The 26055-nt window shown below is 35.4% G+C and overlaps 1 protein-coding gene across 3 annotated transcripts in view; it reads left to right on the top strand.

Moving 5' to 3' along the window:
• ZPLD1 (zona pellucida like domain containing 1) overlaps window positions 1-25168 on the top strand; it is a 236288-nt gene extending 211120 nt beyond the window's left edge. For all 3 annotated transcript variants that reach the window (XM_059164267.1, XM_059164268.1, XM_059164266.1), the window contains 6 exons: window positions 3121-3218; window positions 4592-4672; window positions 14265-14436; window positions 15692-15800; window positions 22194-22223; window positions 22625-25168. In XM_059164267.1, coding sequence (XP_059020250.1) covers window positions 3121-3218; window positions 4592-4672; window positions 14265-14436; window positions 15692-15800; window positions 22194-22223; window positions 22625-22800 — 666 coding nt within the window. In that variant the 3' untranslated portion in view covers window positions 22801-25168. The remainder of the gene's footprint in view (window positions 1-3120; window positions 3219-4591; window positions 4673-14264; window positions 14437-15691; window positions 15801-22193; window positions 22224-22624) is intronic.
• The last annotated feature ends 887 nt before the right edge of the window (window positions 25169-26055 follow it).

Raw genomic sequence — 26055 nt, 5'->3', positions numbered from 1 at the left:
TATCATTAGAAATAGTAATCTCCTGTTGCTAACTAGATATAATCCTTCAAAACTTTCTAGAATCTTAATGCTAAATTAAGATGCTAAATGAAAGCCTATAATTTGGTGATAACCTTAAGGTTTAAATTCTGTGGTAAAAAGGTAACCAATTGTTTGATATCAGACTATAAATAAAACAGATAGTGTCAAAACACTATCCCACTTTTTTTTTTTTTTTTTTGATGTGTCATGCTTTTTATTTCATAAGACTCAACATCCTGAAAGCTCTGATGGGAACAGATTCTAAAAATGTAATTCAGGGAATGCCTGAGTGGCTCAGTTGGTTAAGCATCTGCTTTTGGCTCAGTGCATGATGCTACCTTGCTTCTCCCTCTTCCCATTCCCTACCTCCCCTCCCCACCCTGTACTCACTTGCTCTTGCTCTCTCTCAAATAAATAAAATCTTTTAAAAAATAGAATTCAGAAAACGGGATAAATGCATCTCATTTTTAACCAGTTTGCAATAAAGTCGCCATTAATGGTTGAATTAAAAAATTAAATTGAATTTTGAAAGTTATTTACTAAATAATTATATAATGAAATTTGACCATTTTTCCACAAAGTATTTTTTTAATTAACAGACAATTTTTAGAGCAGTTTTAAGTGTACAGAAAAACTGATCTGAAAATACAGAGATCCCACAGACCTCCTGTGCTTATGCACAATTTCCTCTATTACTTACACCTTGAATTTTGGGGTCTATTCATTACAATTGATGAGCTCATATTGATATATTAACTGAAGTCCATAGCTTATATTTGGTTTCACACTTCATGAATATTTTTGTAGATTTTGACAAATGCTGATGACTTGGATCCATCATTACTGTATCACACAGAAGAGTTTCATGGCTCTAAACTACTTTTTTAACATGGCATGGATGAAATATTTTGTCATGATACAGGATATTACCAAACTAGTAATTTATGCAAGCTTCCAGCTTTAAAATAAATAAGTCACAAAGGTGAAAAGCAAAGTCTAGGGAATATAGTCAGTTGTATTGTAATAACAAGGACAAAAACCTAGTAATTTACATCAGAAAAAAATTGATTTCCTTTCACTAATTGACCCAAATCATACTTATTATTTGGAACACTAACATTTAGCTATCCATATGTAATTTCATTATAGCATTTCAAAACGAGTATTATTTTATAACCATTAGTGGCCATATCTTCCTATTTTACATGCAGAGTTTTTGATTTTTAACCCATAGCAATGGGTTATGAAAAGTTATGAAAGCATGAAGAGTTATATACCTACTATTCTCATTCTTTGGAAACGAGAAGTTGTGCCTAGTCTGGTTTCATGTAATTGTTTAAGTATTCTAGAAGTCAGTAAATATACTTAGGAAAATTTTATTTATAAAAAAGATAACTTTTATTGACTACGCAATTTCCATATATGTGGATTATTTCAAGTTGAACTGTGGCCTTATTTATGTGTAATATTAATATATAGGTTTTCTCCACTGTGGAAATGGAAAGTGAAGATGACTTTGTGCCTAAATATTAGTGTCTTCTGAGAAAATACAGAAAGAATAAATCTGAAATAGTACTACATTAACTATGAATGTTTCTTAATAGTCGAAGAAAAAATATAAAATAAATATAATTGACTTTAGGGACAATATTATACTAACAAGAATAAAAAAGCAACTATAAAAACAAAGGAGGAAAAAAATACCCTTAGAAGCAACTTTAGGAGGAAAAAATGTGATAATTCATTGGTTAAACCACAGCTGAGTCCCTGAGTCCCACCATTTGCAAATGACTTAGCAGTATGATATTTGTAAATAAGCAAACATTCTTCTGGCCCCTGCTAATGCCCTGTTGATGCAAGAATCAGATCTGTATACTTAATGAAGTGTGGAATACTTGGAGAAGTTTGCAAAGGGAGCTGGAAAATAAATAAAAATACTACCTATTAGAAATGGTTTGAGGAGCTATTATCATTTATCACAGAAATAGAGAAAATAAGTACAGCATATAATCCCTCATTTATATGATTTTATTTGGGAATGAAATGTTCCATACAAGTGCAACTTTTTCAAAAGTAAAGTGTCCAAACCATAATTTTAAAAATTTATATTTTCAAAAATTCAAAATCTGTTGCTTTCTTCCTGTCCTTCTTGGACAGAATATGCTCTGTATTTTGCCTTTGCTTGATGTCTTTGAAATTTCATAATGAACATTAACATTTTTCCTTTGCCGCAAAATATCATTCTCTTCAGGGTTACTAAATTTGGAGGAAACAATTTGCTTGCATGCTAAATGATTTGACAGCCTACATTTTTTGAAGTTCTTTTCTTTTCTTCTTGTTTTTTTTTGCATCCTACAATTTTTGTCATTAAAACTGTCACTTCTTAATTTCTAACCTATTACTTTAATACTGTAAATTGGGGAATAATATAAATAAGCTCTTGAAATTTTTTATAAAATAATGGTAGAAAGGTAGAAGTGAAATCCTGAGACACCCTTCTCTAAGTAACTGCCAAGGAATTAGGTGAAGGAACTCCGTGGCATGCATTTTGGCAACTTACAGGACATGTTGGTCTCTTTTTAGGTTTTCAAAAACATTTTGGTATTTTCAAATTGCCAGATAAGTGATTTTGGGCAAATGACACATTATCAAGAGCATAAAGACCAAAACCCTAATGGGAAAGGGCTTAAACTAAAGTGGATGTAATTTAAAGAAACTGAGTATTATCCAGTAATGTAATTTAAATAAATTAAGTATTAAATTAAATAAACTCTATGTTGACAATTGATTATTAAATAAATTAAGTATTAACCACTGATTATCAACCATTGAATGCAATTTAAATACACAGAACATTAACTATTAGATATGATAAACTATGCAAACAAAAAGATTTATACATGGAAATGAATTTGTTACTTGGATATGGCTTAAGAACAGTTCTGCTGAGAAACTAAAGGATTAACTGGATCTTTTTGGGGTTGATTCTGATATTTATGTTGATTCTCCCCCTTTTTATATGATATCATTGTTTTAAGTGGCAAATGTGCTGTTTGAAAGACAATGACAGATTAATTGCTCATTTTTTTTCATCATTAGGATTCAACCTACAGCCAGCAGTTAATTATCCCAAGTATAGGATTACCTTTGAAAACCAAAGTATTTGCAGCTGTACAAGCCACTAATCTGGATGGCAGGTATTTTCAAACTCTTTTCTTTTTTTCTGTTGGTTAAAACATTTTGACCACATAAAGCTTAATGAATCATAAAGTTAGCTCATTCATTTTTAATTTAAAAAATACTGTCATTGCCACACCATTTAGGAATGCTAATAAATAGAAATAATAAATTACAAAGATTAAGGAGTGACACTTATTTTGTGTCATCAATTGGAAAATACGAAGTCTTCCCATAAAGAAGGAGGGAGAATTACTGGAAGAGGGAATGAGCAGATCTTCTGGGATACCACAATGTTCTAGTCTTTCATCTGAAAGACGATGAATCAGATGCAGTCATTTTGTGACTGCATGATTTGTGCACTTTTCTATGTGTATGTTACTATTCAATACAAATGTATTTAAAAAGAAAACAACACAAAGAACTCTCCTCATAATGATCTGGGCCAAAATTATATAATATGACCCTCAGAAACACCTCCATAAGAAACCCAAAGTCAATCGAGTTTCATATGATTGAGTTTCTTATGACCATGTTTTAGACAATCCAGAATGATCAAAATTGAAAGGGAATTCAAAAGCTGAAGATCCAATCCAATATTATTATAAAGATCCAATCACGTATTATTATATAAACTTGGCATCCTGAAGGGTATTCTCCAGTGTACTCTGGAAATTTAATTCTTCTTTACCTTCTCCCTTTCTTTCTTTGTATTGTTTTTCTTGGATATATATGATTCTTTAAAATTATCTTATCAAATGCAGGAATTAAAAATAATTATTGGCATTTACTTCCCATAGACTAGTCATTTTAATAACACCAGAGTTGGAATGAAATAATGTATAAATCTAGGCACAGTATGGCCTGTGGAGGAAGGCTGTGATTTGCCTCATGGTTTTCTTTTACCTAAAACAGTGTCTGTTATGGACTTCCACTGTCACCACCACTGATTCTGGCATAATTTTCAGTGTATAATTTATATACCAAACTTCTTGCTGTATGTGGTATTATAATATCTTCTGTCATTTGTTAAAGATAGTAACTTCTGGAAACAAAAGGCTATTGTTCAGAGTGAACATAAAAGTATCTCTGTAGCTCACTTTTGGCTTCTGTTTCTCCGGACTTTGAACAGCTGTCTTGTACACAATTTTTGTGTGTGTATGTGTGATATTAGCCTTAAACCCACTTGATGTAGGATGGCAATTTGCTGGATATTTTTAAACACCTCAAGCTTAGGAGAATATTCTAAAACAAGAAACCTCTGAAATAACTAATGAGACTATATTTTTATCCTGTGGGGGAAAGATATTTGTCAATATTTACTTCCCTTGTATTAGTAACTAATACCCAAAAGGAGATTCTGAATCATGATTATGTTTACCTCATTCTGTAGATGGAATGTCTTAATGGATTATTGCTACACAACACCATCAGGAAACCCAAATGATGATATTCGATATGATCTCTTCCTTAGGTAAGTCTTGTATTGATAACAAAGACCCATTGAAATGAAAACTCCAAGTTAGATAAACAAATTGTAGGGTACTTCTATAGCTTTTAAATTTAAAGTTTTACATTGTGAGCTTTTAGTCCTTACAAAGCCAGAAGTATAAAAGTTGAGAAGAGTTTTCAAGACAAAATGCTGATAAAGCTACTACTGAATGAGAATTCCAAGTAAGTTAGGCCCATCACAGATATTTTATTCATGTTTAGGACATATGGGAATATTTCACTGTCTTAGAAAATGCATGGTTAGGATATTATTGGCAATCAAAGAAGGGCAGTAGAAAGTACTATTTATTTGCAGCTAGATAGTCTCGTCGTCCGTCAGAGAGAGTAAAATTAAAGTAATGATCTAGATAATTTAGACCTTAAAATGCTTTTCTTCATTTATCAGTATTTAATATGAAAGTATGATATAGCTTGCTACTCCTTTTTTATCAGAGCCAATAACTTCAACTTCATTCCCCAATAGACAATGATAGAGTGAATGTAATCTACATTTGGGGAGAGGGGACATTGATCATAAAAGCATTCAATCATCCAAGTTTCCTTTCAGCATTTTTATCTGACAGGAGAGCAGACTTGAGAGTCAAGCAATGGCTTCTAATCATGCTTATAAAATGCGGTTGGCTCAGATCACAGCTACTTATTGACACATGATGGGAATAATATGATGGGAAACCAAAAAAATATGCTTTGTTGGCTAATCAAGGTTAAGATGATGGTCAGAGGCTAGGTCAAACTGACACTCTTATATCCTATTGCTGGAAGTGTTAATTTGAGAAACATTTTTGGGAAAAAAAATGTTGGTATATATCAAAAACCTTAAAACATTCCATATTCTTTGATGTTACATCCACAAATTTGGAAGCATATTCAAAAATATTTATGATTTTCTGGTCTATACTTAAAATACTAAAACTTGGGGGGCAAACTGGATGTTCACCAATGAGGAAATGGCTAGGTGAATTAGGGAACACTAGTAATTTGGGAGCTTGCACAGCACTAAATTTTATAAAGTTATTTATAAAACAGAAAAAAAATTGATTCTATTTTATCTTCTACCTTTCTGTCTTCTTGGTATTTTTAATCCTTGGAAATATGTGATTCTTTAAAATTTAAATGATCTGAAATGTGAAGTGAAAGAATCAGTGTATATAATTATATGTACAATGAACCTCATTTACATTATATATGATAGAAAAGACTGTAAGGAAATACATCAACAGGTTGACCTTGATTACTTATGCATGGTAGGATTATGAATCATTTTGTTTTGATATTTTTTTCTTACTTTCCAAAATTTCTATAGTGTTCACATGATGGTAATCTGGAATATGATCATCAGACTTCTAGTATGATTATGGTTTAGGGCTAACTCTCTTTAGTGTTCTTATTAGAACTACAGAGAGTGAAATGAGTAACTAAATGAGTTTCTCAAATGTCCATGTCAATGAAAGTAAGTGAAAAAGAAAACTGAGAAATACCCAAATAATGTGTTCATGTTGATAAAAATAATTAAGATCAAGAGCAAATAGTGTGCGGGGGGGGGTGCGGTTTGCTGCAGGATGTAGTGTAGGGAGAGGTGGTAGGAGAAGTGGGGAAGAAAAATTAATGTTGAGGGAACCCAGAGGTGGCAAATTTCAGAAAGAGCCAGGAGAGATGCATACCCAGAAGGAGAGGGTACCAATCTGAATGAGAGTTGCTAGGAACAGGGCTGAAAACCAATAAGCCAACAGCCCTGGAGAATGTGAAGAATGAAGGGATAGAGAGTGACCAGAGCCTCAGAAGTGGGAGGTCTCAAAGTGCTGGGAATACACATTCTAAAAAGTGAAGGATTCACCTGGGAAGACAAAGGCCTTGGTGGAAGATGCGTATGAATGAAGCTGAGGAACATGGAATTGGTAGTAGAACTCTTGAACATCTTTAGGTCCAGAGAGGCAGGGAAAATTCAACTATACAATTATGGCACATTCAATGGAAACTTTTCTGTCCTTGTAAAACAAAGGCGGGAGAACCTTGAGTTGAGGAAATCTTTGAGGAAGGTCATTACTGTTCCACATTTCCCAAAGAGTCCTCAGAAAATGACAGGTCTAGGGAAATCCAACTCTTTCAAACGTGAATGGTAAGCAATGAAGATACTGCTTCTAGTTTTCCAATGTATTGCCTGAAAAATGTAAAAAAATAGCTGAGAAAAAAAATTTAAAGATAAATTAAACTCATTGGAAAAGTTTGCTATGAAACAGATAAGATTTGCAATTAAACATAGCAACATTAGGGGCGCCTGGGTGGCTCAGTGGGTTAAAGCCTCTGCCTTCGGCTCAGGTCATGGTCCCAGGGTCCTGGGATCGAGCCCCGCATCGGGCTCTCTGCTCAGCGGGGAGCCTGCTTCCTCCTCTCTCTCTGCCTGCCTCTCTGTCTACTTGTGATCTCTGTCTGTCAAATAAATAAATAAAATCTTAAAAAAAAAACATAGCAACATTAATTTTTTTATTAAAAAGTAACCATAGAACAATAGAAGCAAAATTAAACAAATGGGATTATATCAAGCTGAAATCTTCTGCACAGCAAAGGAAATCATCAAACAAATGAAAAGACAATCTTCTGAATAGAAGAATAGGAGAAAATACTTACAAAACATATATCTGATAAGGGGCTAACATCTAAAATATTTAAAGAGGGTGGCTGGATTATAGACATTGAGGACGGTATGTGTTATGGTGAGTGCTGTGAATTGTGTAAGACTGATGATGATTCACAGACATGTACCCCTGAAGCAAATAATACATTGTATGTTAATAAAAGTAAACTAAACTAAACTAAACTAAACTAAACTAAACTAAAATATATAAAGGAACACCTGGCTGGCTCAGCTGGTTAAGTGTCTAGTTCTCTATTTCAGCTCAGGTCATGATCAGGTTATGAGATTGAACCCCACAAGGTTATGAGATTGAACTGTGCTCAGTGCAGAGTCTGCCTGAGATTCTCTCTCTTTATCTTCCCCTGCCTTCTCCTTTCAAGTAAATCTCTCTCTCTCTCTCTCTCTCTCTATATATATATATATATATATATAAAATCACTCCTATAACTCAACAGTAAAAAAACAATCTCATCAAAAAATGGGCAGAAGATATGAATAGATATAGAGATGGCCAACTGGTACCTGAAAAACTGTTCAATAATCAAGGAAATGCAAAACCCCGAATGTTATATATAAAATAAATATAAAAAGATGGAGATAGGGCTCAACAAGTTAGGAAATTTGAGACCTCATGAATGATATTGTGGTGAGTTCCCTGGGTTTTCTTTTTGTCTTATATACTCCAGACTTAGAGCTGCAGAAGTTAACTCAAATATCAGTGGGCACAGATATTAATGAATGAATGGATGAATGATGATAAAGCTTGCCCTCTCAAGCCAAAAGACTAGAAAAGGAGAGCTTAGTAAAACAGAAAACTTATATAATAATTGTACTACTCTAGTTTAACAACACAAAATAAAGTGTGACTTCATCCCCACCCAGGCCAACAAAGACTGAGTAGATGGCCAAATTTCCTTCCTTGGTCTGGCTGTAAGAAGGTATCCCAATCTCTCCTTATGGGATGATTTCAGAGAAGGCTGAGAGGGGATTCTGTACTTCTACTCTCACCTGGCAATAATGAAATACCCTTACATGCCCAATTAGGTTAATGTCAAAGGAGTCCCAGTGGAGAGTCAGATATTTACTATTACTTCATTGTAACAAGACCATAGTCCTTGGGGTGTTGGTGGAAGGCCACTAGCTAGTGGCCTTTTGACTTACCCCAGCTAGTCAGAGAAATATTATTGGGTGCCTAATGGGGAGTGGAAACTCCCACCCTACCCAGCATTAACAAGATCCCCACTCCTTGGTGGTCAAGAAAGGCCAAGAAGGAGTCTGGATTTCTACTCCTATTTGGCAGTAATGACACAGTGCCTCTCCTTCCCTGATGAAGTGTTGGCAAAGAAAGCCAGCTAAAATATAAGGTTTATATAAGATCCTGAGTCTCATAAAATACTGGTCCAAATGTCCTAGGTTTAGTAAAAATCACTTTCACAACAACAATCAGGAAGATCTCAAAATGAATGGAAAACAGACAAAAATAAATGTGACAGGGAGTTTAGAATGATCTAAAAAAGATTTTAAAAACAGTCATCATAAAAAGTTTGACAGACAATAGCAAACATGCTTATAACAAATGGAAAAATAGAAAGCCTTAGCAATGAAAGGGAAGTCTCTGAACAGAAATGGAAGACATAAAGAAGAAACAAATGGAAAATTTAGTACTTAAAAATATAATAAAAGTAAGAAAACTAAATATGCAATTATTCTAAAATCTCGCAATTTCATTCCTGGACATTTTTCTCAGTGATTATGAGCTTTATATGATATAAGGTTTATATAAGAGACTTACTCAAAAAAACATGTATGCAAATATTAATGACAACTTTATTTGCAATAGCCAAAAGCTGGAAAATAATGGATATTCTTCAATAGGTGAATAATTTAATGTGATATATTCATGGCATGAAATACTACTCCTAAATAAAAAAGAATGGATTATTGATACACATAACATAAATGTATCTCTAGATAATTACAGAGTAAAAAAATCAAGTCCCAAAAGATTACATATCGCATGATTCCATTTATATAACACTTCAAAAAGATGAAATTTTATGAAGAAGTTTATTCTAAAGTCTAAATGAATTTCTCTTAAAAAATCATAGTGATGGCGGGTGCCTGGGTAGCTCAGCCAACTGGTTAAGTGTTCAATTCTTGATTTTGGCTCAGGTCATGATCTCAGGGTAATGGGATCAAGCCCTGCTTTGGTCTCCACACTTAGCAGGAAGTCTACTTGAGATTCTCTCTCTTTCTCTTTCGCTCTGTCCCTTCCCCTACTTCTGTGTTCTTTCTCTCTAAAATAAATAAATCAATCTTTAAAAAAATCATAGTGATGGTGATAGAATAATAGAACTCACTTAGGAAAGGATAGGACAGTAAAAGGGAAAGCTATAAGAATGAGAAAAGGGAACTGGAAGAATTTAAGATAGAATAGGAAAAAAAGTGTGTTGTAGAAACATTTCTGTGAAACAGGAGGAACACACAATTAGGTGTTCTAGGGAGAATAGACACAGCAGAAAGCACAGTACGGGACAGAAAAAATAAAACTAGGATGCAAATAAAAAGAAACAAATATAAAAGATAAAGAGGATTACAGTAAAGATAGTAGAAATAAAAGATAGGCTGAAGGAATCCAACACATGTCTAAAATACATAATTGGAATGTCCCCCTCCCCACAAAGGATCCAACATAATACAATAGAACAAGTAATTAAAAATATAGTCCAGGAATACTTCGTGGGTATTAAGGAGGGCATATATTGCATGGAGCACTGGGTGTGATGCATAAACAATGAATCTTGGAACACTGAAAAAAATAAAATTAAGATGTTAAAATTAAAAAATTAAAAAAAATATATAGTCCAGAAATACTTTCCTAAATTGAAAGAAAACTTACACCAACATAAAGAAAGGATGCCCTGGATAAAATCAAAAGTTTCATCAAGTGGAAATGAGGAGAACTGTAAAAAGACATAATCAGAAATATAATAAAAATGGGAGACTTTAATTCCCCTCTCTCAGGAAACTCAGATCTTGTAGCCAACAATTAAGTAAGGGTATAGAAGATCTGAATGAAATAGTAAGTGAGCTATATATTAATAGCTGACAATGCTTAACAATATGAAAACAAAAATTCACCATTACTTAGAAGTTTAAAACAGATAACACTTGGAACAGAATTGGAAATATGAACCAAAATTTTGAAATAAATAAAATTCTTTGAAAAAAACAATCACAAGTTAATCAAATCAAGAAAAGGGATGAACAAATCCACAAAATATCCCAAAACATGGAAATAGCCTAACCACATATTATAGTTAAAAGCAGTTCTAAAATTATTAAAGGAATGTGATGTTATACAAAATTAGCCACATAGACAAAAATTAGAATAGTGAGTTGAGAAATAGATCCAAAACATTTGGGAATTTATGATATGATAGACTGATACCACAAATCAGTAGAATAAAAAGAAACTTTAAAAAATGGTGTTGAAAGTGCATAACCATGAGGAAAATATCATCCTGGATCTATAGTTCATTTAATGTACAATAATAAACTTTAAGTAGATTATTAATTTAAATATAAAAATACAATTTTAAAAGTGGCAGAAGAAACCATATTAACGTAAATATTTTTAAAACTTTGGAGTAAGAATTATCCATCTTTGGTCCAAATACAGGCGTACCTTGGAGATACTGTGGGTTTGGTTCCAGACCACTCTGATAAAGCACATATTTCAATACAGCGAATCAATTGAATTTTTTGATTTCCCAGTGCATATAAAGTTATGTTTAAATTATACTGTAATCTATTAAGTGTGCAATAACATCGTGCCTAAAAAACAATGTACAGACCTTCATTAAAATGTACTTTATTGCTGGGGTGCCTGGGTGGCTCAGTGGATTAAGCGGCTGCCTTTAGCTCAGGTCATGATCTTAGGGTGTTGGGATCGAGCCCTGCATCAGGCTCTCTGCTCGGCAGGGAGCCTGTTTCCTCCTCTCTCTCTGCCTCCTCTCTTCCTCTCTCTGTCAAATAAATAAATAAAATTTTTTTAAAAAATTGCCACCTACCAACATGAAGTGGCTTGCCTTTAAAATGTACTTTATTGCTAAAAAAAAAAAAAAAAGCTAACCATCCTCTGAGCTTTCGGTGATTTGTCATTTATTTGCTGGTGGAATGTTTGCCTCAATATTGATGGCTGCTGATTATCCAGGGTGGTGGTTGTTGAAGGCTGGAGTTCCCGTGGCAATTTTTTAAAATAAGACAACAGTGAAGTTTGCCATATGGGTTGACTGTTCCTTTCACAAACAATTTCTCTGTAGTATGCAGTGCTCTTTGATTTTACCCACATTTTACCCACAGTAGAACTTCTTTAAAAACTGGAGTCAATCATCTCAAACCCTGCTGCTTTAACAACTGAGTTTATATAAAATCCTTTGTTGTCATTTCAATAATCTTCACAGCATCTTCACCCGGAGTAGATTCCATATTAAGAAACCAGGTTCTTTGCTCATTCGTTAGAAACATCTCATTTGTTGAGATCCCATTATCATGGGATTGCAGGGATTCAGTCACATTTTTCAGGCTCCACTTGTAATTCCTAGTTCTCTTGCTGTTTTTGCCACATCTGCAGTTACTTCCTCCATAGAAGTCTTGAACCTCTCCATGTCACCCATGAAGGTTGGAATCAACTTCTTCCAAAGTCCTGTCATTTGATATTTTGACTTTCTTCATGGCATCTAGAATTGTGAATCCTTTCCTGGTTTTCAATTAACTTTGCCCAGACCCGTCAAAGGAATCACTACCAATGGCCCCCGTAGCCTTACAAAATGTATTTCTTAAATAATAAGACTTGAAGTCAAAATTACTTCTTGATCTTTGAGCTGTAGAGTGGATATCGTGTGAACTTGCTGGGTAACTTGCTGCAGCTTCTATGTCAGCACTTGCTGCTTCACCCTCTACTTTGATGTTACGGAGATGGCTTCTTTATTTAAACCTCATGAACCAACCGCTTTAAGTTTCAAACTGTTCTTCTGTAGCTTCCTCATTGCTCTCAGCCTTCCTAGAATTGAAGAAATTTAGGACTTTGTTATGGAGTAGCTTTTTACTTTATCATTCGTGTGTTCACTGGAATATCTCTTTTAATTTCCTTCAAGAACTTTTCCCTTGCTTTTACAATTTGGCTTTTTGGTGCAGAAGGCCTAGCTTTCAGCCTGAAACAGCTTTCTACATGCCTTCCTCACTAAGCTTAATTGTTTCTAGCTTTTGATCTAAAATGAGAGATGTGTGACTCTTCTTTTCACTTGAACAATTAGAGGCCACTGTAGGGCTATTAAATGGCCTAATTTCAATATTATTGCATCTCAGGGAATGGGGAGGCCTGAGGAGAGGGAAAGAGATGGGGGAACATGTGATCAGTGGAACAGTCAGAACACACGTTTATCACTTAACTTCACTGTCTTAGAGGGGCATAGTTTTTTGGGGGGATGGGCAAATTACAATAGTAACATTAAAGATCACTGATCACAGATCACTGTAACAAATATAATAATAATGAAAAAGTTTGACATATTGTGAGAATTACCAAAATGTGACATAGAGACAGAAAATGAGGAACTGCTGTTGGAAAAATGGTGCCACTAGACTTGCCCGAGGCAGGGTTGCCACCAACCTTCAATTCGTAAAAACCACAATCTCTGAAAGCACAATAAAGTAAAGCATAATGAAACAGGACATGACTTACTAAAAGCTATACAATACAATATTGAAATTTTAACATAAAACTAAACTTCCTATGTATGTATGAACAGATACACGCAGGCACACTTGAGAAATGTCCAAAACTGGGCAACAAGCAATTTTCAACTTATATAACAAACAATGAACTAGTATTCCTAGCACATAAAGAACTTGTAGGAAACAGAAAGAAAAGCCAACAACAAAAGAGAAATTTGGGCAAAGGACATAAACAGTTTTCAGATAAATACAGATGGCTCTAATGTATATGGAAAGATGTACTTAGTCATTCCCACTGACAAAAATGTAAATTAAAATTATTAGTGACAGTTTACTTTTCCTCCCCAACAGTGAACAACCATTTTTTTCCCATACACTTTGTTGTTCTCTGGGGGAAAGAAAGATTTTTTGCATATATTACTGGCAGAGTACAAAATGCAGTAATATTTACAAAAGGCAATGTGGCAAAATCTACTAAATGACATTGTACAGATAATTCTGCTTATGTTCAAAATAAGGCATTATAAGGCTATTCATTATTACTTCGTAAAAAGCAGAAGATTCAAGATGATGCAAAGTTCTATAAATAGGGACCTGATTAAGTAACGGTTGTCGCATGTGCGTGATGGAATACTGTATGGTACGCAAAAAGAATGAGGGGGCTTGCTAAATACTCATATGGAAAGATCCCTAAAATGTCCTGTTAAAGTTTTTAAAAGACAAGGAACAAAGCAATGTAGTTTTTTTTTTTTTTTTTTAAAGAAGGAGGAAACAATAAGAATTCATTGCTTCAGCTTCTGTATGTGTATACGCTGGGAAGATGCAGTAGCAAGTGAGGTCACCTCTGGCAGATTTGAATGTGGATATGGAATGGTGCGGACAAGGGCGATGATGAGAGGGAGACTTTTCACTACGTATGCTTTATACTGTTTGGATTTTTGAACCTTATGAAAGTATAATCCCTCTAAAATTTGATGGTACTATTATAGTCAGAAATTGATCTGTTTAAACTTTGCGATCTAGGTCACTCTTGTCATATTTGTTGAGTTAGCTTATGCTCTTATTAAATATCTGTAACATGGCATGATTTTGTTAGCTCTTAATACTGCAGAAATTAGTTTACCATTTCCAGCGGGCTGGTAATCTTTAGTAACATCCTGTTTTCACCTTCCCTAAAATGTAGCTGTGACAAAGATCCTCAGACCACCGTCATTGAAAATGGCAGAAGCCAGCAGGGCCGATTTTCCTTTGAAGTGTTCCGATTTGTGAAACACAAGAATCAGAAAATGTCTACCGTCTTCCTGCACTGTGTTACCAAGCTCTGCAGAGCTGATGACTGCCCCTTCCTTATGCCTGTATGTTTTTAGCAACTTTCTTCTAAATTATCAAATTGATCTAAGCTGAAGGGTTATCCAGTGTTAGGGACTAATTTCTGTATAGAAAGTGAATATGGGTCAAGCCAATAGTTTGAAGTAGAGTTTATTTATTTATTTATGCAGTAAAGATCTATTGGATGCCTACTATTGTACCAAGCATCAAGCATAATACTAGGAAAACAGACATGTTTGCATAAATTCTGAACTCATTTAGCTGATCTTTGAGGACCATGAGACTGTCATGGAAGAAGATAAGATAAAAATGTTATGGTCCAAAGATAGACACATGTATGGGTTGTTGTAAGAGGCAGTAATCACCACTGTGAGTAGAACAGGAGAGACTGGGAGGTTTGATGGAAGACATGAAACCTGGGGTATGACTCTGAAGATGGATGAACCCCAAAGAAACAAAATCAAGAGTGTGAGAGACACCCCGTCCCACAGGTTGACTGAATTCACAGACACATAAGACAGAGTAACCAGGGAACTACCAGAACTTCATGAAGTGATGGGACAGAGTAGAGGATGACTGGAAAACATAGGGAGGGGGCAGGGCTGACACTAGAAAGGTAGATTTGGGATGGGTGGCCCAGGAATCCCTTGGATTGCAAGTTAGAACTAGTAAAATAGGCGTGGATCTGAATTGCATACAGCCATCATTAAAATATTGATCCATTTACTAGTGAATAAGAAAAGATAGCTATTGCTGACAGGTCCCTAAGGTCATATCAATATTAACCTGAGAAAAATGAAGCCACATTTTAAAATTGGAAATAGCTTTAATACATTTTTATTTATGCTCTAATTCATGCATTTCCTTCACAATGATTGATTACTTTAGTCCTAACTAGCTGTATCAGATGGGGTTAAATGGTGAATCCACATTACCTTGACTCTATGCTGACCAACATTTCAGGAAAAGATTTATTAAAGGCTTGAGAGAAATAAAAGAAAAAAGTTTGATAAACACAGCTCTTTTTTCAGGAGAACCATTGAGCTATGTGAATTAATGAGGCAAAGCACAATTATAACAGGAGGAAATAAGAAATGTGGCCCAAGCCAGAATGAGAAACACTGTAGCAATCATATGCAAAGTAATTAAATAAATGCACAGAAGTAAATGAATAAAATTAAACATGTGGTATCTCTTCCAAAAGAATCTGCTTTCCAAATGGCCATAAAGAACCAATTTTGTGCTGGTGTGGAATTTCATTTGTTTTCATTAACACCTCAGACTTGCGGCCACAGAGAAAGAAGAGATGCGGGGAGGAGGACCACTTGGAGCCCCCAGAGCACGTCTGGAAGCGCCGTCCTCTCTGCTGGTCCCATCATCACTCGGAGTGGTAGGAACGTTTCTCCTTTTGTGTGTAGTAATAGATTGTTCCAAAATGGCTTATTACTTGGCTTCGAAGGAGAACTCAAAGTGGTTTCTCAATAACACTAATTAACTGTGAAACAAGATAAACTGCTAAGCAACTTTAATTTCACAGTACTTTCCTGTTTACTCAACTTTCACACAAAGGGCAATATTGTCTTTTACAATATTTCCCTTTATACACATGCACACACTACACACACACACACACACACACACACACACACACAAGTATACAAATATACCGTGCTGTACATGTTTCACTCGCCCTTTTCTCTGTCCTGCTCTCTCCCCTGAAGATGGGGCCTGTGTGAACTGCACCCATCCAGTGCTTTGCCATCCAGTGCTTGGCTGGGTTTGGCCAGTAGGTGGTGCTATCCGAAGATGAAAATGAAGTCCACAGAGTTCCTCCCCAACAACTCTCTCACCAGAACTGGAACCTTCCTATAGCCCTGGGAACTTGACTTACTTTCGTGAATTCCCTGTATCTTTAAAATAGTCCTATTAAACTTTTCTTAAAATGCCCAGTGTGAGTACCATTTGTTTCTTGCCAGGATCCTGAATATTACATAGCCCTTCCAGCACACCCAACCACGGTCACGAATCTAACAGATACAACGGCTTACTTATCCACACATCTTCTCATATATGCAAATATTTGTGCATGCATGTACATCCACACACACTCTCCAAAGGGATATTGTTTTCTATCAGTGTGAGCCCAGAGACATTCAGAATCAACTGGAGAAAACAGACATGCAGGGTAAACAACCCAAACTTAAGTCAGAAAAACTGATTCTAGCTCCGGCTGTGTCCAAACAAGCTATATGACGTGGGATTTTACGTCACCTCATTGGGAAAATATCTTAAAACAAGGGGTTTGAAGAAGCTGCTTTAAGATTCTTACCCTATAGATCTAAATTTGTCTTTAAAAAAGTAGAGTTCTGGTTTGGATTGTATTCTAATAATTTTTTCTCACTTTTATCTTAGCCATTAGGTTATTATCGTGTTTCAATGAGATTATCTTTACTTTTTTTCCCATGCCCTCTGTTCCACAGTGAAAAGAAAGTTTTGCCTGAAATAGGTAATTAAGCAAAATATGATTTGGCCTAGAAAGTTTAGACAGTTGCTTAAATTATTCACTCCTCTGTGTTTGTTTAGACATACCATTATTTAAAAACAAGCTAATGGGTTTTTTAAAATAACGCAGAAATTTATTAAATATGAAATTTCAAACTTACTCTGCATTCCCTGAGGTTTGTTATGCGTTTTGAATGGTTTGAAAATGACTGGCTTGTGGTTTGTGAAAGGCCCAATTCTTATCTCTTGTCCGGCTGTCAGAAATAACTCATAGAATTACACTGCATGGAAACTCAACCCTCATTGCCAATAACTAGGAATCGTTTTGGGTAGACACAATAAAAATATTTTTATTTCTATGGACCATATCTAGCATCAGTTTTGTGTAAGAGAAAAAAACCCTTGAAAGGGGCATCTCTCTTCCCATGTTGAGTAGATGGCTTTTCCTCCTTATTAACCTGCTTGCTTCCTTCTTACATGCACCAAATCAAATTTAAATGGTACACATTTTAATTAATTTGTTAGCATAAGATACATTTTTACAAGGATCAACATTTTTAAGATCCCGAACTCTTAGTAAATATTAACCAAGTAGAAGTTTCTTTTCTTTTCTTTTTTTTTTTTTTTTTAAGATTTTATTTATTTATTTGTCAGAGAGAGAGAAAAAAAGAGTGGCAGGCAGAGCAAGAAGTTGACTTCCCACTCTGAGCAGGGAACCTGATACAGGACTCCGGGATCATGACCTGAGCTGAATGCTGACACCTAATTGATTGAGCCACACAGACATCCCCCAAGTAGAAGTTTCTTATTCTACCATAGCCACCCAGTCATGCAAGTTTACAGGTTTTACCTATACCATAGTCACTTGCCCAAGTATCTTGGCTCAAACCTCAGGCAGCTCATGCCTCGATCACAATGTCACTGAAGTCATGCCTGAATATCTTCCTTTCCAATTTCAACCTATTTTCACCTCAAAGATAACATTCATTTTCCAGCACAGTAGTGTTGTTTTAGTAACCTCAGTCTCCTCACCGGCAAAGCCCCCAAAGAATCATGTTTAAAAGTTCTGGATGCCCTTCATTCCTCTCTTACTCTCTGTGGTTTTATTTGTTATAATTTTGATAAATAACTCTAGGATGGTGCTCATTTCTGGACAATCATGGTGACCTCATGGTGTAGAGGGCCATATATAACAATTTTTACTTTATGTTACTACAGTATCATAATTTAAAAATTATTATTTTGAATTCTACATACATATAGAACTCAGAAATCAAGCCATATCCTTCAATAGGAAAATCCTATGTAAACATAATGTCTAGCTTAATGACCAGGGCTACCTTCTGTTCTCAGTTTCACTTCATTTTTACCTTAGGTCAGCTAGAATTTATCTCTCCAGGTCCTGTGGCCAATTTTTTATAGACAAGTCCAATTTCAGGCTTGATTTGCTCTCTTCAAAGCTCTCTGGTACTTGGAATTTTTGCTCTGTTTACTCATTGAACCACTCCTTTCCCTTAGACATCTGACTTAGGTCAAGTTTAATAAGTTGTTAAAGCTCAGTACTTTTCTTTTCTTTTCTTTTCTTTTTTTTTTTTTTTTAAAGATTTTATTTATTTATTTGACAGACAGAGATCACAAGTAGGCAGAGAGGCAGGCAGAGACAGAGGAGGAAGCAGGCTCCCTGCTGAGCAGAGAGCCCGATGTGGGGCTCGATCCCAGGACCCTGGAATCATGACCTGAGCCGAAGGCAGAGGCTTAACCCACTGAGCCACCCAGGCGCCCCTTCTTTTGTTTTAATACAATCGAAGACATTCTGATCATTTTGCCCAACACTGTAAATCCTTTTGTTGATTGATTTAGGAAAAGATTCCTATCTTCAATATTTCAAATCCTCAAAATTCCTGAAGTGTTCTTATTTCACACCTCCACATGCTAAAACTATTCAGTAGGGAAATGCTTATCATGGCATATAATTCTAGAAATTCACAATTGCAAGTAATGGAAATCAATAGTACCTAATTGTTTTATTTACATAAATTCTGATGGGAGGAAGTCCTAGTCAACTATTCAATGCATATCATTGAATTTTATGGGGAGTTAATAATTCATACAAACTACCACATGGAACAAGCATTCTGTTCAGTACTGGGAATAGACTAGAGAACAGGACACAGTCTTTGCTCTCAGGAATCTTAGTCTTCAAAGGTAGACGTGGATTATTAACAAAAATAACATAATAGAGGATAAAGAGTTAGGAAATCCTCAAAGTCCCTCAGTCAGTTGTGCTTCCAACTCTTGATTTCAGCTCTGGTCATGATCTCAGGGTTATGAGATCAAGCCCTGGCTCAGCTCTGTGCTTGCTGTGGAGAGAGGGCCAAGATACTCTCTCTTGGGCACTTGGGTGGATCAGTTTGTTGAGTTTTCAAACCTTGCTTTTGGCTCAGGTCATGATCTTAGGGTCCTGGGAATTGAGCCCCAAGTCAAACTCTGTACTCAGTGGGGAGTCTGCTTGATGATTCTCTCCCTCTCCCTCTGACCCCCCACCCCCCACTCTCAAGTAAAATAAATAAATCTTTAAGAAAACATTCTTTCCCTGTCTCTTGGCCTCTTTTGCCCTCATCTCAAATAAATAAATAAATAAATAAATAAATAAATAAATAAATAATTTGGAAGCTCTGAATTTGAAATATGTGGTCCATTTTACCATATAGGTAGATAATCGAAGATTAAAGAAAATAGTTTGCTTGTGCTAAGAAAAGAAAAATATTTATTCTGTATATATCCTTGCACCAATGTGTACTTGGTCCATTTATTTCTGCTACTTCTATGAAAGAAAAGCAGAGAAAAAATGCTTATCAGGTGCTTCTGGGTTTCCAACAGCCATGATATTGCTGCTGTCACTTTCCTCCTCTGGGTCCTCAACTAGCTGCATGCATTTTGAAGAGCCCACCAAGTTTAGTATTCCCATACATTCTAAATCCAGAAGGTGTCTTTTAGCATATATATATATGGTAAGACCAAGTGTGTGTAAGAGAAAAATAAACAAGAGTGTGTGGTGAAAAAAAAATCTCCTAGAAAATGTCTACCTTCCCTTTGGGGCTAAACCAAATTGCAAGATACTAGAAATGGAATGAAGCCAGAAACAGCAACTAGATAAAGTGATTCGCTCTATGTTTATCCACTATCAAATGCAGTTCCAAATGGTACTCAAATAGTACATGCTTTAATTTTAGCCCTCTGCTGCCATCAGAAGTAGGACGCTTGTACTTTTTCAGTCCTGGAACCTGTGGCTGGTTGGCTCATCCGACAGTTTGTCTCATGTAAAGATTTTGTCCATAGCCCCATCCTTGTGAGTGACACCTGGGATAGTGTTCTGAAGGAAGTGTTGCTGCTAATGTGGGAGAGAAGGGGACTTTCTGACTTCTTTAATTAACTTCAGGATACAGAAAATAGCATGCGCAGCCAGTCTTAGCACTTTCACCTAATTTGGGACACATAGGAGAAGGAGCTTTCTAGTCTTAAAAATAAATAAATAAATGAAAATAAATGTTATTTATAAACAAAGAATAACTTTGAAAAAGGAGTTTTAGAGCCTTACATATGCTCCTCCATGTTCCAGTGTGGCATTTTGTCTTGGAAATCTTTTGGGAGAATTGATGACAGTTCATTCATTCCATCCAATTCCATGAGAAACAAGTGTCTTTATAAAATAGTGTTGGTCAGAGGTTAGGATTTTCCTAATGGTGTCCTGTAACAAAAATTTGTGCTTTTTTCCCCTCCTTTTTGTCCTACAGTGGTGCACTGCACCATTCTAAAGAATACTATAAATGAGCACTCCATTAATTTGGAGCGTTGTACTTCCGGCTCAAACTGCAGAATCATCATTTCCGCCAAGACTCATATATATGTCTTAAAAGAAATGGCATCAGATGGCTTCTAAATATCACGCCAGGTTCTCCCAATCAATCATTTCAAATACCAACCCTGGGGTTTCATAGCTTGAGATAGTCATCTTTATAACTAAAATTTTGTTCCATGCTTGGCTAGTCTATATTATTTTAGAAAAAGGATTCTGAAGCTGAGCTGTTATTTAAACATATGTTTACTTCATCATGGAGGCTGTGACAGATGGAAGTTTCTTCATCTGTAAAATGGGGGTAGCAATAATGTTAAAACCATATGGCTGTTATGAGGACAAAATGTGATGACACATGAAGCAGCACTTTGTAAACTGTATGGCATGACACACATGTTAATTGTAATAATATTTACACTCCCAAACAGTCAACGGCACACATTTTATGGTTCAGATAACGGACACCCACAGGCACATACACACCCACATATTTAAGACCAAAAATGATATCCACTCATTGTACAAGATCAGAGGTTAATGGCTATATGATTACCAAATGCATAACACAAGCTGGGATACCAGGTGAATGCGTTCACTGCATCCATTATGAGGTTTTCCAGGGACAAAGTAAAAAATCACCAGCTTTAATCTTTTACTTAATAGATGTAAAAAATCGGGGCTGGCTCAGTGGGTTAAGCCACTGCCTTCGGCTCAGGTCATGATCTCAGGGTCCTGGGATCCAGCCCCCGCATCAGGCTCTCTGCTCAGCGGGGAGCCTGCATCCTCCTCTCTCTCTCTGCCTGCCTCTCTGCCTACTTGTGATCTCTCTCTGTCAAATAAATAAATAAATTCTTTAAAAACAAACAAACAAAAACAGATGCAAAAAATCCTGCAACGCAAGATTAGGAGTCATGTTTTCCTTTCATTTAGTTACTAAGTGTGAATTTATCTTTTAGGAACTTAAAATGATGTTTTTGCAAATTATGATGGGCAAATTTACAACACTTAAAATAGAGCGGCACTAAATAATGAATACTTCTCTAGAACACAATAACAAATGGCAGGTTATAGGGCTATAAAAAATGTAATAGCTGTTAACAATTACTGCCCCCACTAACCTGACTAGAGAGAGAATGACAAAGAAAGGTTGGCAGGAAAGAATATCATACAGTATATTTTGCGATTATATCTGTATGCCTAGGGAAACTGGCAGGGTGTGGGCTTATGGGAGAGACAGAAAAAAATCTCAGACACATGAAACAGAAAATGGGAAAGCAGAATGGTTTAGGAAGATTTTCATGATTCCCTCACCCATGGAGATTGTGGATGAAACACATATAGGTAAAAAGTAATCACAGAATTATAATAAACACAAGTAAATATTTAGAGATACAATATTGCTTTTCTTTTTCTTTTCTCTCTCAGATGAGACTCCAACCAACAATTCGCAGCTTGGTAAGCTAATGAACATATATTGAAAATAAAAGTATGATTTTTAAAAATTTTAAATGTTTTTTGACTATCAGTTGCAACTAAATATGATGAGTTCTGATTTTACAAGTTTGTTATATTTTACATAACATCTGAACTCATATGAGACCTGGTGGTCAATTTTTACAGCATTTTACAGATGATTTTTTTTTTTTTTTTTGGCAGCCCAGGGAATATTAGTCTTCTAAACTGCATAATCCTTTGGTTATTGGATTGAATTATAGTCAAATAGATTATAGCATTTATCATGTCATGCTGTTATTTCACAAGATACTAATGACAGATGTTTTGCAGGTATAAACTGGGATAAGGTGAGAGAAATCCAATATTGGACCTTTCCACTATGTCTATTTTATTGCTTGCAGGTTCTCCAAGTGACCCTCCTTTCCAGCTGAACACCGTTACCAGTGCACTGATATCAGGAATGGTCATTCTGGGAGTCATGAGCTTTTCCCTTCTCTTGTGCTCACTGGCCCTTCTACACAGAAAGGCACCCACCAATTTAGTGTTGAATGGCATAAGAAACCCAGTCTTTGACTGACTGTAACAGGTCCCTCCTTTTGGGAAAAGGATTCACTGACCATACCATGGGTGACTTGTTAGTGTTTCATCCAAATTGAATGCCAGCCAGCATTTGGTATTTATAGGTTTGATAGATTTCACAGTGTAGCTCATTAGCATGATGATAGTGAAAGAATTTTGATGCTATTGTTCTTGTCATTTATGTATGTGGTCAGCCCTATTTGTTTGGCACCAATTGGTATAATGGCAATAAGCAAACAATATTCAGGACTTAGATCTTACAGGATCAGTCACATTTCATTTTATTTCAATTTTCTTTTGATTTTTGGTTGTTACAGAGATAAAGGTGGGCGTAGAAAAAAATACATTTGTTGCATTCCCCCCCACCCCCGTAAGTGTTAAAACCTGATGTAATAGCATTTAGAGTTGTATATGTGGTCCTAAAATGAAAGTCACTCTTTTGTTTTATTCCAGATAATTCCAGCTTGGGGATATGTTTTAATTGGACTGGCCAATTTGGACACATGAGATTTAATTACTTATTCTATGACCTGTGTTTTTGGCTGATTTCCATGTCCGATGACATTCATTAAAAAACAAAACAAAACAAAACAATAAACTCTTGGGAAATGTATCTTAACCTGGACCATCTACTTGTGTAGCAAATAGTAAAAATAGTCATTAACCTCTGAAAGATACTAAGTGACCCTAGATCATTATTCATTTGTATAGGAATGACTGTGATCAGTTTTCTCCTGGTTCAAGTGAGAACATTAGCACATGTTGACTCTCCTCCCAGGTAAACCGCTCAGCTGCTTTTGCAAGAGCAAAAGCACTGCTATTTCTAGTAGTGAGGCAACTGCAAAGGTCTTTCTTCTTTCAAGAGCCATTACATATGAGAAAAAACCATAGTTGTGGGAGAGGACACTGTCCCCACACATACGTGTAGTGTTCCCATAGGGGTTTTTAACAACCTAGTTTCCCTTTTTTTCCTATGACAAAGAGGAAACAGGCTAAGTGTGTTTTGCAGAACGTTGTTGCTGTCTCTATGAAAAAAATGTCCTTTTCCCACAAATTTTTGATGCTGGCTAAACAAAGAATCTGGAGGAGTCTAACTTGTTAGGGTGTCTTCTTGAAAGTATCATGTTCACCATGGAATAAACAGTATTTTCCTATATAGTAAGCTGCAAGAAGTATCTGGTCTTTTATCAGTTTTGCAAAAAGTTTTTAAAAGCCAAGTTTAAGCAGACTGTTCTTACAAAAAAAAAAAATTATCCTTCCTTTTCTTCAGCCTATCTACACAACTGAATAGAACAATTCAGCGACAACCATCAAAATCTAGCACATGGCTACTAGATGTGTTATGTTACCTGTAACAACTGCTGTAGAGACTAATTTATATTCAGCATTTGTGATCCATTATTCAGAACTTAATTTAGTATCCTATATGCAAATCGCTATGCAATTTTAAATTTGTTTCAAATGAAGTAGCTATGCTCTGAAGTTAATAATTAAATCAATCATCAAATGAAAAACGCCTTTTCTCCAATTTGCCTGAACAGATTAGAAGAAAGTGTTTATATTATAATAATTAGCTATATGATTGCCTCAACTTTCTCTTTCAATGTTTAGATACAGTCAAAGTGAAATAGGTCCAGAAAGTCTTTGGATAATTTATTCAATATTAAAAAGTCTAACACTTAGAAAGCCAACTTCCTCTTCCCTGTGTTACTTCAAAATCCCTTTGAAGTGACCATTCTGAACTTTATCTGTATTAAGAATTTATTTTCTACTTTAAACAGAAAAATCCTACAGAAAAGAAAAAGTACGGACCATGTGTGCTACTTATGTGATCTTATATGCACATGGGTAATTAAAATAGTTTAGTAGATCTATTTCAGATACTTTAAGTGAATTGCCATTAATCTGAGGATTAAGTCCTGTGAATAGGATGTTATCATTGAAGCCAGTTGGTCAGTTTGATTTTGTGTTTTTGGGAACTGTTTCAGGTCAGTGACCTTTTACATTCTATATACCACTTTTTAAAATTGAGTAATGGACACATCATTTTGTAAGCAACTTACATCTCAGATTATTATTTTTTTTTGCCTTCCTGTCACTATAAATGGGAGAATCAGAGCTATAATGAGACAAACCATGTTTGTTTTATATAGTTTTGTTCTTATCAACCTGCAGTTATGTGTAGTATTTAGTTGTGCTGAATATTTTGGTTACTATGGTGTGAAAGCCTTACAAAATATGTGCAAATGTTCCTTCAGTTTTAATACCTCAAACTGTTTTTGTTTTGTTTTGTTTTGTTTTGGCACTTCAGGGGTTAGTTAGGTCTGATGACATGTAAAAGATGATTGTTTAATAAAATAATTGTAAATGAATATCTTTAAAATAGTCATCTGTTTTTGTTTTTGTTTTTTTTAAGGTATTTCTCCTTCCTAATCTCAACATTCTCTTCCTAGTTTCACAAATGTTAAGAATGACTGAACTTAAAATAAGCTCCTTCATGCAACAGGGAAGGGCAGTGATCTCTGAAACTAGATGAAGCTTGTTCTCTCCGTATTGAGCTTCCTGGTTACAGCTCTGTGTCAGGAGACCTATTCAGGAGATCAGCTGACGGTAAAGAAGTGTGCTTTACCTTGAGTTTGAGCACTAACACTGAACCTATAATTTTTTAAAACTTTGAGGGGAAAATCAGAACTGGAAAGACAAGAAGCTCAGCCTCTGCCTAGAGTTTCACAGGCTCTCATGACAGTCCCCAGGGTCAGCCTATCATCTCTTGTTTTGAGAAGTGACAGAGTTGAAGAAAAAAACTTTTCCTGACTCAGGGAGAATCTAATCTTAAAGAAATGAGTAAACCTCTGGGTCTCCATGCGATGGCATGTAGGTTTGGGAGAATCACAGAAATGATGGTTCAGGAAGGGACATGGTCAGCTGTGGAAAATGTAAGGTAATAAATGTCTAGAAGTGAGAAAAGAGCAGGAGAAGAAGTTCATGGGAGACACTTATTTGTGAACACATATGAGGCATAATTTGAAGGATTTCCAGAGCACTTTGCAGGAATGAATTATAACAGGATGGAGAGCCTTCTATTATGACTGTGGAGGCTATTAGGCTAGCACGCATTGGCTTTCATTCCATATTTATAAGGGAAAAAGCAAGTCGATCACAGATCAATTGCTTTTGAGAATGAGGTTCCTCAATTATTTATAAGTGGGGAGACATTTAATATAAAACAATTCAAATTTGCAATTTAGAAAAA

The sequence above is a fragment of the Mustela lutreola genome, chromosome 2 (assembly GCF_030435805.1).
Source record: "Mustela lutreola isolate mMusLut2 chromosome 2, mMusLut2.pri, whole genome shotgun sequence".
NCBI lineage: Eukaryota > Metazoa > Chordata > Mammalia > Carnivora > Mustelidae > Mustela > Mustela lutreola.
The sequence above is the reverse complement of the archived record's forward strand: the minus strand, read 5'-3'. Positions and strand labels throughout refer to the sequence as shown.